The 17306-nt window shown below is 40.1% G+C and overlaps 1 protein-coding gene across 4 annotated transcripts in view; it reads left to right on the forward strand.

The window, feature by feature from the left end:
* The window catches only part of drp2 (dystrophin related protein 2), a 172179-nt gene that overhangs the window by 97135 nt on the left and 57738 nt on the right, over positions 1 to 17306 (forward strand). For all 4 annotated transcript variants that reach the window (XM_032527832.1, XM_032527830.1, XM_032527829.1 and 1 more), the window contains one exon: positions 16920 to 17076. In XM_032527832.1, the coding sequence (XP_032383723.1) occupies positions 16920 to 17076 (157 nt within the window). The remainder of the gene's footprint in view (positions 1 to 16919; positions 17077 to 17306) is intronic.

The raw sequence follows: 17306 nt of genomic DNA on the forward strand, positions 1-17306 counted from the left end.
ACACACACACACACACACACACACACGTCCCTTTCTTTTGTTTGTTTTCCATTTTCCTCTGACGATTCCGCCGTTTACAGTCAGGCAATTAAAACATGGTTAGCTAATACTGTGCTGTCATACAATAATGCATATTTCAGTACTCTTTCCAGTCAGCTTATTAACTGTTGATATAATATGGGTTAATACTGCCATTGCACAAGTTACACTCGAGAGGTTTAATTAGAGGGCATTCATGGTCTTTCATGCTTAATTGGAAAATATCCTGGCTTGCATCATTTCTGTTTTTTCAATTCAACTGGCATCCTGTTTAGACAATTGGCCCCTTAATTGCTTACTTGACCCTGATGTATCTAGGAAGAGGGGAGGGGGAGGCTATGGAAGGATAGTCGGGAAATTGGTTAAGACAGTTTCCCCTGCAGTCCTGTGTAATGAGATCACTCTGGATGGCCTGCAGTGGCTGTTTATACGAGAGCTGCACTCTGACTTCATCAGGCTGAGAGAGAAAGGGAGGAATAAAGGAAGGAGTTGATGGAGAGAGAGAGGGCAGCTGGTATTAAATCATCACAGAGGAGAGATGGGATGCAGAGGGAAATAAGACTATAAGAATGAATGAATGAATGAATGAATGAGAAAGTGCTTTACTGAAAAGCTGTCTAACCTTGAGGGCGAGCGTGTCCAGAGGAAACGTCTGAGTGCGTATACTGCCAGCGACTGGACAAGTGCAGCTGACTGGCTTTATAATGGCCTATCTGGCATTGATTGACAGGTGGCTGAGGCTCTGTTCCAAGTCAGGGCTGCTTTCTTCTATCCTTTAAACTGTGGTACATTATACCCTATAGTACACGCTACCTTGACTGTATTCAAATTAAACCTTCTCTATGGTACGTTGATACTCTTTTTCTACAGCCATTGCTAACATGCTGATGTTTAGCACGTATAATGTGTACCATGTTTGCCATCTTAATTTAGCGCATGAGCATGCTATTTGCTAATTGGTACTAAAGACAAACTACAACCTACTGTAGGCTGATGGGTATGTCCTGAGTTTTGCAGGTATTTGACCTGATAGTGTCGCTAGTTGAAAAGTCAAAGGGTGACTAAAGTGTTGACATGAGGCAAACATCATCTGGGAACTAGGGAAATATGACTATATATTAAGGGTGTCACGGATTTGATTCAAAATCCACTGAAATTAAGTTACAATCTTTAATTTTAAATTAAAAATGGAATCGTTGATGCCGACATGACCCAATGTCATGTCCGGTCGGCTTAACAAGTGGAAAAAAAAACATATTCTACCACTACTCCATTGGAGACGCTAATGAGCTAGATTCCTACACACACAGTAGCAGAAGAAGACCAGCTATACACACACACACACACACACACACACACACACACACACACACACACACACCACACACACACACACACACACACACACACAACGAATAAACAAGCGCCCACAAAGCGTAGCTCATATGGCGCAATTTTAATGCTACCAAGCACTCACCTGCCGATAGCATTCCATTCACTGCCATTCATTTTGACATCACTTGTGACGTCACAAAAGAAGCTCCATTACTTTGTAGCTCAGGTTGTGGCTCTGTAGCAGGCATTTTTGTAAAAATAGGCTAACGATTGTGTCATAACCAAGCGACATGCTGTTGCATAGTCGACAAATCACCATATTGTCAGGAGAAGCGCGCAGACAGTTTTGACTTACATTAGCTGTTTAGGTTTAATTACTAATGTTAACTAGCATGTTAATTAGCAGTAATTAACCTGTGCCTATGTTATCTCTGCAAGATTCGGAATGATTTAGATTTCTCTTGCACAGCTACCAGAAGACTTACAAATTTCAGACAGGTGGCCCACGTCACATCTACATCGTCAAGCTCAGTTGGAGATGCAGTAACGCTCATCTATCACCGGAAAAGTGCTTCTAATATCCTTCACTGGTCTCCATCCAGAGCAACCGTATCTGTTGGTCCATTTCTTTAATTGTCTATGACACACACACACACACAACAGAGCATACACCGATCGTACTTAGCTTGAACGAAGCACTACCAGTGCAAAGAAAGGGTAAAGAAACAGGAGTGAGGTGAATAAACCGGCTCGTTGGTCAGTTTGTCAACATTAGTGTTGAAGTGCTGCTCCGAGTCAACCTCCGAGTCAACCTTCTCTAATTTAGCTGTAGCCAGTCAAAAGATAGCATGGCAACTGCAGATGCTAGAGTCCTATTGACAAAACTTGAACCTCCTCCTCTTTCATTGAAGTCACCGGTGTAGAGGTATTTTGGATTTCCAGTGAGTTTTGTTGACAATGTTCTCGTTGTCAACAAAAAAAGCCACAGTTTGCAAGCTCTGCTATGTACCATATTCTTCCACTGTCAGCACAACTAACATAGTTGTCTGTGTGGTATCTGTTCAACTGTTCGGAAATAGTTCATTAAGACACTTAAATGTTCAGAGAAGACTATGGACATGGCTGTTTTATTGTTTTTGTTTGTTTTTTGTTTTCATGTCCTCTCCTGTGAAAAAGACTGCAGTTACAAAAGAGAAACTAGATGGCAGGTTATTTTGCTTAAGTTTCCAATTGACTGAAGATATAATTTATTGTTACATTTTGTTGTTAATAAACATTTTAAGTTTTACTATGTAGTGTGTTACATTGTGAACAAAGGTCAGATATATTGCATAAAAAATAATTGAACAGTGACCTTAAAATTGAAAATGTAATCAAATCAAAGATTTGGAGAATCGTGACACACCTTCTATACATACAATCAAAGCAATGTAATAAATGTCTATCATTTCGGTCCCTAGAATCCCTCTGCTTGCACGACTGAAGAATAATCAGTTCTCCAAAATTTGACGCTGATGTAAAAGCCCCCACTTCTGAAAACACCTAGAGAATTTAACATATTAAGATAAGCAGTAAATAGCGCACAAAATGCATTCTCTAAATGTTTACAGATGGCGGTGGCACAAATAATTTATCAGTGTGACACAGTGTTGCTCAGCTAATTGGACTCAGCACTGATAACAGAAGGTTAGGGACTTGATCACTTTGTTGGCATCTTGTATGGAAAGTAGGCAAAATCATTACACAGTGAGCCACTCTACCCACACGCACAATTGACTACAAAACAGTGCTTTTATGCCATTGGCAAAACATGCAAGACATGCTGTTCTTATTGCTGTCTGTTTTGTGCTATATCAAGCTGTGGTTAAATGTTTTACACAGGTAATAGCACCAAACAAGTCATAATCATAATCATAATCACAGCGGAATGATTATGAATATACTGTATATAAAAGAGACATTTGTGTGTTGCTGAGGCCATTCAGCCATCTGTACTTATTGTGTAAAAAATTACAGTATGAGAGTGGGTGGTTTCAGTGAATTTAAGCCATTTACTCAGTAGAGAAATGTTATCCTTTGCATGGCTATGTAATTCACTCAATGGACAATCAGGGAATTATCAGGCATTCCTTCTTTATTCTTTTGCTTGTGTTCATTTGCCTTGAGTGTACAGGCCTTTTAACACATTTTGAAATAGGAGAAAATGAAGCTTATGACACCTTTCTCTAGTCTTTTTTGCTACGCTAAGTTAACAGGCCGCTATCCTTTTATTTACAGCACAGACATGAGAGTGGTATCAATCTTGTCAGCTCTGCAAGAAAAACAAATGAGCATATTTTCCAAAAGATGTTTAAAGCCTTTTTAAAGTCCGCTAAATGGGATAATGCTCATCAGTGTGTTTCTCATCTCCTGCTCAGTTTATGTTAGTGTCAGTGATGTAATCAAACCGTCTTTCCACTAATCTGTATTTTGCATAGTATGGCAGTCAAACACATAACAGCTTGATGTTGAATCATTACAAATCTCCCAGTGTAGTAGCACAGAGTGCGTAGTCAGTTATAGGTACAACTTCTTCAAATAGATTTCACATGTAACTTATCCGGCTACAATGTCAACCCCATGGGTAACAATATCAAGCATTATTGAGATTTGGGTCGTGCCACATTGTTAGGTGCCCACTGTTTTGCACTGTGTGAATGCCCACTGAGGTTGGCGTGGGTGTCTCGGTGGCATGTTATGAATTTGCTTGCCGCGTGGTTTAGATACTAACTGCAGAGTGCCTACCACCCACGCTAAGCATCTGAGGGCCACCTCTGAGTCTGTTTTTGTAATTACAACAATGTTTCTATCTCTACTCACAAGTAAAGATATCTAAGCTCCTCATTCAAGTTTTTTTTTCAATTTTCATTCTCAAAATTCAGTCGCTACCTTTTTGCCCTTCCTCCTCCCCTCATCTGCTGTTGCAATTTGGATCTTGTACTTATCCATCCTCCACCTCTTCTTCTCCTCCTTATCTTGCTTGCGCCCGCCACAGGCAGCACAAGCTTAGCGCAATACTCTTTGGTGGTTCTGTGCTCCACTTTGCCTACATTGCTCTCAGGCAAGTTACAGTGGAGTGCCTGCAGGACTTATTGAGCTCCAATTACAAGTCAATAATTCTATTGTTCATGGTTAGGGGTGAAAACCTAGCGCTGCTAAGGGGGGTAGCGATAGGATGGCAGGTGTGTGTGTGGGACTTCATCAATCATTCAGTCAGTTGCTTGAATGATCTTTGCTTTCACTGCTGCCTTTGAATCATTTTGAGATTCTATGGTTTATTTCAGGGTTAAGAAAAAGGCAGCATTTTCCCAGAATGCCATGTACTGTACGTATTTGCTCAATTTCACAGTATTACGCTACATGGTAATTCTGATGGATGTGCTTTGAGCTGCTGGGTCAATTCTTTCAAAGGTGAACTACATTTCAGGTTTTTGATTTTACGTAATGTTCCATTTGTAACAGCCACTTTTTGACATCTTATTCAATTACTTAAGTCTTGTTATAATTAATTCAGGCCTCACACAAAGCTACTTAAAATCTCTTTTCCTTGAGAAACTCCCATTGCCATGTCCTGTCATGTCAGAAAAGGAAACTAGGCAGTGATCATATTGATGAAGTAGTAATGACAGCATTAAGACCTGTTGGATAGACGCCAATAAGTGATGCTGTCAGGATCCTGCTGTGACTGATTGTCTTTGTGCCACCATTGTGGCCATTGTTGTACATTGTGTTGTATTTTGTGCTTGTTGCTGTTTCCCATGTGCTCTGTGGTTACCTATCTGTCATGTGTCTTTGTCTCCGCCCATCCCCTTATTATGATCTGCACTTCCGGTCTTGTTAGTTTCCCTCAGTTTCTGCTCTTACCTGTTGATGATGTATTGTTGGTATTGTCCAGTCCCCTGTCTTCTTGTTAATTGGTCTCTGTATTTCTACACCTGCTGTCTTTTGTCTGTTCGTCTCTCTGTTTGTCCTGTCTGAGTCCTGTCAGTTTATAAGGTTGCAGATTTGTATGTTTGTAAGTTGTAGATCCCGCATAAAACTTGTTTGTCTGAACATCTGCCTAGAAGAGTCTTGCATTTGGGTCCTCCTGCTGAATCCTGACAGATGCACTTTAATGATAAAACCAACCAAAGGGGAATTAGGAGCCCCATGAATAATTTGACGAATTACACTTTGTATGTGTGCTTGAAATTGAACAAGAGTGAAGCTGTGATGGGAATTGTGCCTTTATACCCATCATCTAGTGCAGAACAAATGCTCTTGCACAGATTACAGTCAATGTTGGACTTTTTTGGGCTACAGTGTCTGTTTGACTAGCAGGATGTATGCAAGTTCTGTGCACTCACCATACCCAGGCATGCTGTATGCTTTATATGGAGCAAGTCAAATCCCCAAAAGAGTGAAAACATGGTGCTGTTGGAGATGCAAAGAATAATGAGGGCTTGAGAACTGGAGGCACGGTTTTTATATTAGCTCTGTTTACTTGAAGACCTGCAAACCAAAACTGCCATGGAGGATAAGTCAGTTTAAAATCCCTAGTCAATATGTTTTTTAGTCATATAAAGTCTGCTTGCATTTTGTGTTTAATCATCATAATTGGCTTTTTTACTGCTGTGTTAACAATCAAACAAACAGCATCTGAAAACAGTAGAGGCAGATGCACCAGTAGAACTATAGATTCTTTTGTTGACTGGTGTCAATCAAAGTATTAAAATCCTGATTTTTAGGATTAAGAATTGCGTCTTTAAAGTGCTGGTATATCTGCACATGCCCCCATACAAAGACAGATGTCTATGATTTATACAAAGAAACAGAAATTATCCTTCACTGGTTTTGTGTTCTGTTGCTGCTACCATGTTAATTATCAACTTTGCAAACACATTTTACAAAGGAAACAATTTCAATTAAACTTCCTCCTTAATAATAAGCAAAACATTATCAACACCTGGGGCCAAAAGTTTCATATACTCTTACTCTGATCACATGTTGCTGAAAATTTTAGGATTTTGCTTGTTCAAATGATTGTCATGACTGTAGGCAATATGGCATGCAGCTTCAACGAGTTCACATTCATTTGTATTTAATTCTGATGTCAGAGACTAATTAGCAACCGTTTGGAATGTATCTGGCACATTTTGAGGGTTAGTGTATCAATTCCAAACAAATGGCAACAGAAGACACAAAGTATAAATGAATTGGTAGACCATAAAGGTATCCTCTTGTCTCTCTAGTGAACACCATATGTCAACACTGTCATAACCACTCATTTTTGTTTTCTTGTATGTGTTTCTGTGGAATGTCTGACCTAAACCGCTAATCTGCAGCACACAGTGTGCATACAGTGTGTGGCATTGAGAAAATGTAGTTCCAAAGATAAGGCTAAACAGGGTACAAGCAAGGTAAACACATCTTTTTTGGACACTTTCTGTGGATATTATTTTTGGGGAAAAGTACTTTTAGATATGTATTCTGGCAATGTAACCACCCATTGGACACAACCAAAGACATGGAGTCCTTGTTGTCTCCACACCTCATTCTTTTATTTCCAAATCTGGTACCACCAGGGAAGCACTGAATTGGCACAATAATTCAACATTCTCTCTCCAACATAAATAGTGATAAACATGCAGATCTATATCCCCATGAACACAAACACACTCCCTCACACATGCAATAAAAAGGAATGATTCAGATGGAAAGACATTCCCAAACATTCACACAATAAACCCAAGCAGCACTTTGTCCACACACACACACACACACACACACACACACACACACACACACACACACACACACACACACTGGTTTTTAAAGAGTGTTTTCTCGTGCTGCCTCTTTATCTTTTGTTGTTTTTACATGCCTTTGCTTTCTGCTGGGCTAAAATTTATGTTACACTAAAGGCCTTTTGAGTGTGTATTTGTGAAGGTAAACACACATGCTTCACTGCACAGCTATGTGTGCATTTGCATGTGACAGAACAAAAGGACGAGATGTATTCACATCTTTACCAGTGTCTGACTCATGCACAGAATTAACAAGTGTCCTCAGCAATACATGAACCGTTTAAACCTGCAGACACATTCAAAATGGCATGTCTGTGTTCACTGTAGGAATCTCTACCTACTTTATAGAAGCAATTGAGATTCTCTATCTGTAAATAAATAGAAGTGTGATGTGGAAGATTCATGTAGGGCATTTTTGAATGTGAGTTAATTATAGCAGTGAGTCAATTTGATATAAAGGAGGACAAGCTAGTTCTTATTAATGACAGCACCATAATCAGACTGCAATGGAGAAAACTGTGTTTTCCCCATTAACTGAGAGCCGGTAAATCTTTTTTAGTAGCCCAAATAATTCTGAAACTTGAAAGATAAGAAAGATTTGAAAGAAAGCTGGATTCATCAGGGTTAGATAATTAGCGTTGTCTTACTCCTTTTCAGTGTAACGTCTAGTGTGAAGGTATTTTCAGACCAGCCAGATGTGTGCAGCGTAAGTATTTTACATCCCATGATTTGGGGCGATTGATGTTTACATGTTATTTTTCATGTTATGCATTCATCTAATTTACATTAAATCTCATTTTCTAACCTTGTGTTATCTTTTGGAGCTACAAGCATGCAAAATATCCATGTATAGCTGTAACAAATTTGTTACACGAGTGTACTCCCTGTGGGCATCAGCTGCTGGAAATCTTCAAATGTCTACAGTTTTTCCAGTTGTCGGAAACAGCCCCAGTGGCTGATCTGCTCATCCCACTCAGCAAATATGTTTCCCATGATTCTCGGTAAGGTGGCGGTTGGAAGTGATGCTTTAGGCAGAACGTCAGTAAAACTCCTCCAACACAAAAGAAGTTCCTGAATGCATCACATGCGACACACTCTCTTCCTGAAAATAAAAAGGGAAGCAGAAAGACAGAAACCCAGGAAAGGCTGGCAAACAGGAACATGCTGCTCGGAGTTTACAGCTATCATGCCACATAATTCATTGATATTCAAGTTAGAATATTTTATTTACCTACTGCAGCACCTACTTACATTTATTTTGTACAAACAACATCTTCAATCCAGGTGAGGGATGGCAGCTATCCCAATTGACACTGATCCGGTTTCTGTTTACTTTCCATTACACAGGGATACATTTGGTGTTTTACTGTGAGCAACTATGATTAGAGCCTGTGATTTGGGCACATGTGCCTCCATACTTCAGAAACGCCACAGTAAAAAGTTCAATGAGGACATGTTTAGAGTTTGTGGTTTGCCCAAAGCTAACAACATATTGAAGGAATTAAGAAATAATGTTAGTTTATTGACAAAGAGGTCTGACCAGTTTACTTCTGGCTGCATCTTCTCTTCAATTATCTTTGCTTAAATGTGATAAGAGTGAGTTGAGTTGGTCCAAGCTCCTTGTAAAGATGCCCGCTGGCTCTTTACAAAGAGCTGGTCTCTTTCTCTTATTTTTTTTTTTTTAATTTACCTAACCTTGATTAGATAAATTTACCTAAATTATTTAGTTGCTTAACATTACTAGGGAACTGATGATTTGAACAAAACAGTTATGTTAACTGATAACAATGTGATAACTATTTACGACAAAAGTGGTGTGGTATCATTTTAAGATGCATGGACCTTTCATAGTTTCTATGCATGCCTTGTTGTGGTGACACAATGCAATGCAACCACCATGTAACACAACAGGAGGCCTGGTTGCACTTCTTTCTCTTTATTGCTGAACCGAATCGGGGAAAAAAAACCTAGAAGTCACAACATGACACTTTGCATGTTTCACAGCTTAACTTAACTTGGATTTAAGCCTTTCACAGTGTGGTAGCCCTGGAGATAAAAAATAAATAAATACATACTCACCTTTCAATATATGCCCTTTCAACTAAATGCAGGGCTGCTGTGTCAACATGGCCCATCACACACCCTCACACTTTTAACCAGCTCTTGCAACATCTCTGCAATTGAGAGGGAAAGACAGGGGGAAGAAAGGAGATAGAAATGGGGTTGTGCTCAAAGCTTCCCTGTGCCCCAAGGCAACACACTATCTGTCTTCTCTCTCCTAAAAACAGCAGAAACACTGCTCCTATCTCCTATGCATTAATTAATCATCGAACCGAGCACTAAGCCTCTCTCTATAATCTCTCTGAGTGATTGGGGAGTTGGATTTCTGTTTGACTGTGTTATTTACTGTGGATCTTAACTGTCAAGAAATGTGGGGAGTACAGTAATGCAACAGAGTTCCCAACTTTGAGAACATTGAGTTACACTGAATACAAAACTCAGGCTTTGTTAAACAGCAACACAACTTTCTATTCACACCCAAAGACAATGGTCCTCATTTATCAACCTAACGATATGAGCGCAGAAATCATCTTACGACAGCCTTCGTGTGATCCATAAAACGTTCGTATCACACCAATCAGAGAGTAAGAATGGTCGTACGTTGATAAATGCATCTGAAAATAATTGTAATTTAAATATCATACCCCAATATATTCTCAAGCTTCGCCATTTCACATTTTGAGTTTCATAGTTGATTTTTCTCTTTTCTTATTTCCATTGCGATTTTCAATCAAGAAAAGATTTTATGTTTTAAGCATTCATATATAAGCTTTGCATTTTAAATTTGAATTTTTGCATTGCCCTTTACATTTTCAAATTATCATTTTACATTTCAACTTTGCGTTTTCAGTTTCATTTTTCTTTTTTAAATTCAATTATGGCATGATTTATCCTAGTAGCGTAGTACAATAATATAATAATATTTTTTTATTTGATCTCTCAAATTAATATTGATCTTGTTTTCTCTTTGGACTTTCAATTTGAATTATGAATAAATATATACTCCATATACTGGTTGGCAGCCTGAAAACTGGTATTAAAGGCTGTAGAAACAATGCAGAATAGAAAGAGATCAGTGATGCGGTCAACAGTGTTGGCGTATTCAATCGGACTTGGAAGTTTATTTAATTTATACATCCTTGACATATGCATGCTATAGTCCTAAAAGCAATATACAGGCTTACTGTATATCACAATCTCTTAGGCATGTAGGTGTACCTATATTTAAATAAATACACAGTAGCAAAGTTCATGCAGTGTCTTTTATTTTATTCATGTTTTTTTCATGAGTCAGACCGAGGCAACCGTAAGCTATGAGGGAGAGCGTGTGTCCTCCACCCTCCATGCTGGACCACCACTCCCACCCTGTCTCCTGACAACAGAGGGGCTGGAAAAACAAGCCAAAATATGTTGGTCAATGACTGAAAGAACTCGCCATTAACACTTTAAAAGAGAAACAAAAACCTTAAGAATAAATAAAAAGGTTGTGCATCATAATGTTTCTTGTTATGAATAAATAAATGAGTATCATTGCCAAACATAACACTATACCTTTTAAAAGCGAGGAATACTATCCTGTTTCCTTTGTATAGCTCCAGTTGGGGCTGTGCTGGACCCTGCTCTCTGGCTCCGTCACTACATTTATGTCTCTCTGTGTGATGTTGTGCAGATCCCGACAGGCTAAAACAATGTTGCATACTTTTTCTGGCATGTGTAGTAGGTTCCCCCCCGCTGATGCAAGACAGAGCCAATTGCCCTTAATCAATCAGGTAGGGTGCGCCACTGTGGCCCGTGTGCGTACCACTGTCTTACCGGCACATAGAGGTCTTCTAAAAGAGCCAGAGGATGACTTCTCGTTCTCCCGTTAAACTGATTATATGCTGGCCAGGTAAGATGACAAACAGTAAAAGCAAGTCCACAAGTGTTTTGTGTTTGTGGCCCTCAATTTTACTGTTTTTGTTCAATTTCACTGTTCACATCAACATTGTGTAAATACTCATCAGGCAGCTAGTGGAAGATCTCTGACTGACCCACTGCACATCACCCTAAACAGCACCACATGGCAGAAAGACAAAGTTTGCGGTTAGATGGTGAACATAGTGGAGCATTTAGCAGCTAAAGAGTCAGATATTTCCCTTTAGGAAATAAAGAAGACTAACGCAGAGCTAAACATGAGGCCAGGTGGCCAAAAACACAACTTAAAATGACATGTTAATGTTGCTAAATCTCAGTTGGATTTGTAAATAGGCAATTGTTTGCCAACAAATTCACAATGTCAATTTAAGAAGGTGATAATATTGTCAGTGTTGTTTACAGCTTGTTCCTCTGGCCCAATGTGCCCCTAACAGCGAATGCTAGTTTAATGTGAAAATCAAACTACTCTTCACAAAAATGGAGGAGCACACACACCCCACCTGTTCCCTCTGTAGCTCCTGTCTGACATGCACGAACGCACACACACATTCAAAATCCTTGGCATCTCCTAATCTAACGCAGCGGAACTTGGCCCATAAATACCACTTAAATTGATATGATGATGTTTCCACTGGAGATGAAATAGCTTCTATACTGGCAAACCTTTCGCCTGGCCTCCATACAGCTTAGCAAGGCGAGAGAAGCTCTTGGCAGCACCCGCTATGTGATGGTGTTTCCATTACAGTACGGGCAGTGCGCTATTTGTCTCACCCTTTGTGTGTGTAATGGAAGCAGCAGGGATGAGTGAGAGTTCTGTGAGATGAGTGTGTGTCTGCTGTGGTGTGGTTTGAAGGGTTTCGAAACTTCTCTGCAAAAGTGCCAGGGTCATCCTTTGATGGATGGCCTCTCTTTAGATGTATCCAAGGGTCGGGTTTGCTCTGATTTGAGTCAGAAACATCTTTTCCTTCATGCTTTATGCATGTGTGCCTGTGTGTGTTGTATTTTATGTGTATTCACGCCTGTTATGGACTGAGAGCCTGTTTTGCAGGGGCCACAAAAAAAACAGTTCCTCTCTGATTCAATTACCACAGCGAGCTGAGCTGGAGGGACAACAAGAGGCTATGGGACAGCACGGTCTGCTTCACACAGGTTTCCTGACACAAGGTTGAACAAAGAGGCCTATCAATTCTGAAATGTGCACTTACAAGCTTGATTTCACCTTTCAGTCTTTTTTCCTTAAAGTCTCTTTTTCCCCCACATGCCATCCTGCAACCGGCATCCATGACATGACACCTAATTTCTCATGTGTCAGAACCAATATGTACCAAAATTCAATTTGCAGGAAATTGCCATTGCCATACACTTTCTGACGTGACATTTCTGATTGTTTACTAAAAGGATCCCCATTAGCTGATGTCTTTGTCACTCCCCAATGTAAGTTGAGTGCACAATTAAGTCGCGCATGCGTCACTTTGTAACGAGTAAATATGTGAGTTGCGCATGCATCACTTTGCCACAAGTAGCATGCAAGATGCTAATGAGAGACTTCTGGAATTTCAATACAGTAAAAATGGGCCGACATAACCAAGTTTATTCACTGCTGGCTACAAGTTAACAATCCAACCCAACAAAGGCTGTCAGTTGAATGGCGTTTTGAGCTATCCTTAGCAGTCAAACAATAATAGATAGCTAAAACCTTTTTGAAATGATTCCTATCTTTCTTCATATATTGTTTGTAATGACAAAAGTTTATTATTTCATGGATTTTACAAATTTCAGGTTGACAGTTATGTTGTAAACCGTTTAAATCTGAGCATGCGCAACTAACATCTGCACTCAACCAGAGCCAGGCTGACTCGACTCTCATCGGGTATGACACGTTATGCCGTAAATCTGAATATGCGCGACTCAAATCTGCACTTGACTCACATTGTGAGTTGATTGCAGACTTGGTTAAGTAGGTCCATTTTTTTCTGTATTGACATTACAGAAGTCTCTCGTTAGCATCTTGTATGCTTTTTGTCGCAAACTGATGCATGCGCAACTCAAATCTGCACTCGACTGACATTGGGGAGTGACAGTTGTAGCAGTCAACTACTCTTCCTCTGGTCCACACTATCACACACTATTTACTTTTTTTAAACAGTGTAAGAGTCAAACAATCTAAGACTAACAGAGTTATTCAGTATTCAGTTTTTGATCTGCATGCCTGATATATGCCTCTGCATATACTTTTAAAAAAAAGAATTCATCATGGCATGAAAATTTCACTTAAGTTTTTTTTAACATTAATATGAGTTCCCCCAGCCTTCCTATGGTCCCCCTGTGGCCAGAAATTGCGATAAATGTAAACTGAGCCCTGTGCATCCTGCTCTGCCTTTGAGAAAATGAAAGCTCAGATGAGCCGATTTGGAATCTTGCTTTTTATGAGGTCATAAGGGAAACGGTTACCTCCCCTTTCTCTGCTTTGCCCACCCATAACAAAGAGAGAGACATCATGGCTTTCAAACGAGTAAAGTGGCAGTTGGTCGAGGCCACACCCCCACCCTCTACCTTGCCCCCCCCCCCTTCTCAATAGCTACAGACACAGAAATGGCACGTCCTAAGGAAAGCTCATTTTGGGACTGGTGGGTGTAATTCTGCACCAAGGCTGAATTTTGGGAAAGAGACTAAGGTCTATATAAAAGAGACTCCAGATTCAGTATTAGGGGACCACTAAGGCCTACATAAAAGCATCCAAAAAGCACCATGTAATGGAACCTTTAACTAAAAATTCAGGGGTAACTTATTCCAGTTTGTTATGGCTTGATACATACATTGGCTAGGTGTAACGATATGACCATTACTAGCAAATCTGGTGTTATGACTATGCGTATTATTAGAGTAAACAATTTGGTTGAAAAACATGTTGACATATTCAAATTAATTTAAAAAAGACGATGTTGTGCACATCCTTGTAGTTGCTGGTGCAGGACACAAAAGTGAATGTTTAAAGAAAGTAAAGTCCGCACAACAGCTTATTGCTCCAGAAAAATACTTTAATAGTGCAAATAAGGCCCACAATATTTTGGCCCACAATTTGGCCTTCCCCAGGTGGAAGGAAGGCCAAATGTGTTTTTTTTTACTCATTTTTTTAAATAACTTTGTTTTGTTCAAGTTTTAATTAATTTAATATAAATTTCTCATTTGCAGACTCAGGAATGCCATCCACCATTATGTTGTTGCACCTATACTGCCCTTCAAGAGAATTGGATTTAGTATCCAGAACTATAATATAGTCTGCCACTTTACAGAAGTTATTTGTGTTTGAGGTACAACCACTTGAGAGTTTGCAATGGTTAGCCTTCAATTCATCCATATCCTTCTCAGTGAACTTCAGGCTCTCTTTTTCAAGACTTCTATGTCCTTCACTAACTTGTCAACTCTTTGATTTTTGGTGGTAATGATCATTTGTGTAAATTTTTTATAACTGTGTTCTTGTTTTAAGTATTAGTTCTTTAAAATGTGCTCTTTCTCATTCCAGCAACTCCTGAACCTGCAACAGGGAGATTGTGTCATTATTGCTGTTGTTCCTGTTGGTCATAGGCATGATGGCAATGCCGGTGGCAGCCACAAACAGTTTAGCCACACACGAGCAGGACATAGATTAAGCACACTGAAAAATACCTTCACCAATAGAAGTCCTTTCACTGGCTGGGAAACCTATCCACTCCACAGTAGGTGCTAGGATCTCATAGGCCTGGTGAACGCTGGGTGCTAGGAACTGCTGGTGATGGTCCAGACCGTGCACATTTACTTGGACTCTATGTTTTGCAGAATTGCCATAATTGTGTTTGACTTCATTCAGACTTATACATCTTAAAGTGTTCCTCTGACTTTACTTATGCTTTTATCTGAATATCAGTCCAATTACATTTTTGCAATGTTCACCTCATTTATAGTCGTGAGCAGTGAGACTTAGACTGTCTGTTTCTTTTTTTGACTCTCGCTCCCACTCATCCTCTCTGATGTGACAGTTCTGGCAAATTGTGATGTGCATGGATAATGATATTTGAGTGCCAGCTTCTGGTGTGTAATTGAAACACTGGGACGCTAGTGCCAGCTGTGTCAGTGATAGACATCTCTCTTGCCGTTGCCAGGTGGCAAGCAGATACATTCTCTCTGTTGTTTGTTGCCGGTTTACTTCATCAAACCTGCATCTGCATTAACCTGGGATTCTTTCACCTTCTCAGCAGAGCTGTTGATACACTGCACTCTGCCCTTCTCCTTAGCAGTAGCAGTAGTGTACCAGATGGTGATGGAGCAGGTGAGGACGGACTCAATGATGGCAGTGTAGCAATGCACCAACACACAAGAGATGAGTCCAGTGAGTGCAGTGAACCTTAGGAGCTTGATGGACTGGTGACTGGAAGTGCAGCTGTTTGTGTACAGGGAGAAGTGCAGAGGGGAAAGGAAGTAGCCTTGAGGGGGAACTGGTGCTGATGGTCAGATAGTCGGAGACGGGTTTTTTTCACAACTTCACACATTGCTTTCTGTCAGACTGAAAGTCTGTGATCCACCTGCTGGTGGAGTCAGACACATACAGTTGGGTCAGCTTGTCCTGTAGCGGAGCCAGGAGGATGGTGTTGAGGGCGGAGCTGAAGTCCACAAACAGGATCCTGGCATAAAATCATGAGGAGTCCAGGTGCTAGAGGATGAGATAAAGATAATTGCTTATTCTTTACCATTCAGATTAAGGCAGATTTGACACTTAAACTTCTTAGTAATTCTTGAAACAATGGAGCCCTGATTTCAGAGGTACACAAGCAGGTTCTCATTTCAGACAACTGATGCTTGCAAATGATTAGCTGTGGTTAGCTAATTACGCAAACATTAACTCCATGAACTGTTTGAAAATGCTGTCTTTGACTAACTCATTTTAAAACAAGAATCCTGCAAAAAGGCTCTTAAAAGTGCACTTAATGGCTACATGCATGGCGTGGTGCCATAAGACTGAGGCTAAAGCTGCATGCACCAGAGAAAAGTCTGTGAAAAGAATCCTCACCGGTTAATGATTGCCTAGTCGGGACTAAGACATGAAAATAGTGAAACATTGTTCTTGTATTGCAATATAGAGCTGGTGAGTCCTAGTGTTCAGGGGAGGGGTTCAGTGAATGCTCAATTATGATGCTTACATTTTAGTGGTTAATTAATGATCACTTACCAAAGTTATCACCACCCCATGCTTGTTAAAAATCATCAATGGCTATGCTAAAACACAGCATTCAGATACATAATTATCCAGAGTGACATGATAAGCAAGGCGTGATGCATTTCAGGCACATTTGTTCCCTTCAAAAGATGAAGTTGTGGCCTTTAAAAACAGCAAAGCACTGAGCATAGCAGGGTTTACAAGGCTCTTTGAAATGTGTATTCTGACGGTCTGATATTTTTAGTTGATTTTAAAAGTAATGCCTATTTTTTTATTGGAATAGATTGCAATTGAAGGTTTAAATTCTAAATTTAAATCTTGATGAGGTTTTAAGATTTAGATGTTAACAAAGTTAATACCGTGTTGCCATTCTGGTTAGAATATTTGTGTGTGTGTGTGTGTGTGTGTGTGTGTGTGTGTGTGTGTGTGTGTGTGTGTGTGTGTGTGTGTGTGTGTGTGTGTGTGTGTGTGTGTGTGTGTGTGTGTGTGTGTGTGTGTGTGTGTGTGTGTGTGTGTGTGTGTGTGTGTGTGTGTGTGTGTGTGTGTGTTGGCAGGGTGCGGCTTGAGGCCTTCTCCGATAACAGCGGGAAGCTGCAGCTCTCTCTGCAGGAGATCATTGAATGGCTGACAGCCAAGGACGAGGAGCTGTCTGAGCAGCTGCCGATAGGAGGCGACGTGGGGGCTGTCCAGCACCAGAGGGAGTTCCACCAGGTAATGTGGACGATGATACCTTTTTAGTTCAAATACTACACAGCCAGTACAAATATTGGTGGGATTGAGTCTTTGTTCCGTCCAAGGGGAAATCAATTTACACTGTACAATACACACCCATACAAAAACACATGCTCCCTCGGATAAATTGAGTCTACAGTTGAGTCTATAGATACATACTGACATAAAATAGACTACTGTGTGTGGCAGAGGGTACAGGACTCCTGCTA

This window comes from Etheostoma spectabile, chromosome 10, assembly GCF_008692095.1.
Source record: "Etheostoma spectabile isolate EspeVRDwgs_2016 chromosome 10, UIUC_Espe_1.0, whole genome shotgun sequence".
Lineage (NCBI taxonomy): Eukaryota > Metazoa > Chordata > Actinopteri > Perciformes > Percidae > Etheostoma > Etheostoma spectabile.